Source organism: Aplysia californica, unplaced genomic scaffold (assembly GCF_000002075.1).
Source record: "Aplysia californica isolate F4 #8 unplaced genomic scaffold, AplCal3.0 scaffold00788, whole genome shotgun sequence".
NCBI lineage: Eukaryota > Metazoa > Mollusca > Gastropoda > Aplysiida > Aplysiidae > Aplysia > Aplysia californica.
In genome coordinates, this window is record NW_004798058.1 from 314,575 (window position 1) to 316,033 (window position 1,459).

At 43.2% G+C, this 1,459-nt stretch overlaps 1 protein-coding gene across 1 annotated transcript in view; it reads right to left on the reverse strand.

Moving 5' to 3' along the window:
- Positions 1 to 1,459, reverse strand: part of LOC100533405 (phospholipase C) — a gene marked incomplete at its 5' end in the record, with an annotated part of 64,302 nt that overhangs the window by 41,931 nt on the left and 20,912 nt on the right. Inside the window, 1 exon segment of the mRNA NM_001204688.1 lies at positions 1,184 to 1,300. Within this exon segment, the coding sequence (NP_001191617.1) occupies positions 1,184 to 1,300 (117 nt within the window).

Consider the following 1,459-nt stretch of genomic DNA (forward strand, 5'->3'; position numbering starts at 1 on the left):
TTTGTTAAGTCTTTTTTCGGGGAAAGGAGGGGGGGGGATGTGGGAGTGTGTGTGTGTGTGTGTGTGTGTGTGTGTGTGTGTGTGTGTGTGTGTGTGTGTGTGTGCATGTGTGTATGTGTTTATGGTGTGCGTGTGTGTGTGTGTGTGCATGTATGTGTGTGTGAGTGCGTCAGTGAGTGAGTGTACATATTTGAAAGTATGTCTGACAAGTTCGTCCGTTTCGTTTATATATTTTTTTCCTAGGTACTCTTGCTTACTTTGGGTCTTTGTTAAGTCTTTTATCGGGGAAAGGAGGGGGGGGGGATCCTCATGCGTATTTCGACTGAGTATTTTTGTATATAAAAAACCACCAAAAAAAACCCACGGGAGCTCATGCAGGCCAACATTGCTAGTGCGACATTTGACTAGACAGTGTTAACACTGAGAGGTCTTCATATAGTATTTTTTAACATTTCTTAAACACATTAAACTCAAAATGGGCGAATCATATTGAGTAATACTACTAATACACCTTGAACCACAACAATTTTTTTATATCCAGAGCAAAATCCTGACAATTTTAGAAAATTTTGAAAATCGACACCTCCGACCTGTCACACTAATTTTCAACACAGTGGTCAGACATAATCGGGTAAATTCATCACACAAGGAAAGAGCGAAGAAACGGTCAAGGGTGGACAAAGAACAATGAGGACCGATAACATCAAGACATTCTGTGGCTTAAGCAAGGCGGATCATTGCCTCTAGGCTAGAGATGGCACCTCCAAGTATCCTGGTATGACGTGATGGGGGACCTATGCACTGCTTAACGTTTCGTAACCTAAGAACTATTTTATCCCAAGTGTACTAAACTATTACACTACTAAACACTTTGGGCAAAATAGTAATGAGGCGACGCTTGTCATAATATGCAAGGAGGGGGGGGGTTGAAAACCGGCGTATATAGTGTAATGGTTAATGCTCTTCGCCTTTACCTGCAGAACATGTGAGTTCGAATTCCAAACGGGGACGTTCATTTAACCAAGCACATTTTGCCTATCATCTGGGACAGCAGCTGAACCCCACCCACTACGTCTGGGCTGGTCCTGGCACGCAGGGTCAAAGCATCCAGCCCCCTAAATGATCTCTTTATAATTAACAATAAATTCCATGGCGCTAAAAATATCCAACAACAACTTACTCACCTCACGAGAAGGAAGTAGATCTCCGGCCGGGTGGAGATCTCCTTGAAAAGAGAGATGAACTCTTCGCTGCTCAATCGACCCCGCTTTCCGTCCCCTCGCTTGATCTCTAGCTCCTGTATCGTAGAGAAGAAAGACAAAGAAGCTTATTAAAGTCCAGTGAGAGAAAGCAAAGAAAGAGGAGGGAGCATTGTGTGAACCATTTTTGGCGATGTACCCACGAGTGTATGTGCGAGTGTATATCATATTATATATACAGTGTGTGTGTGTGTGTGTGT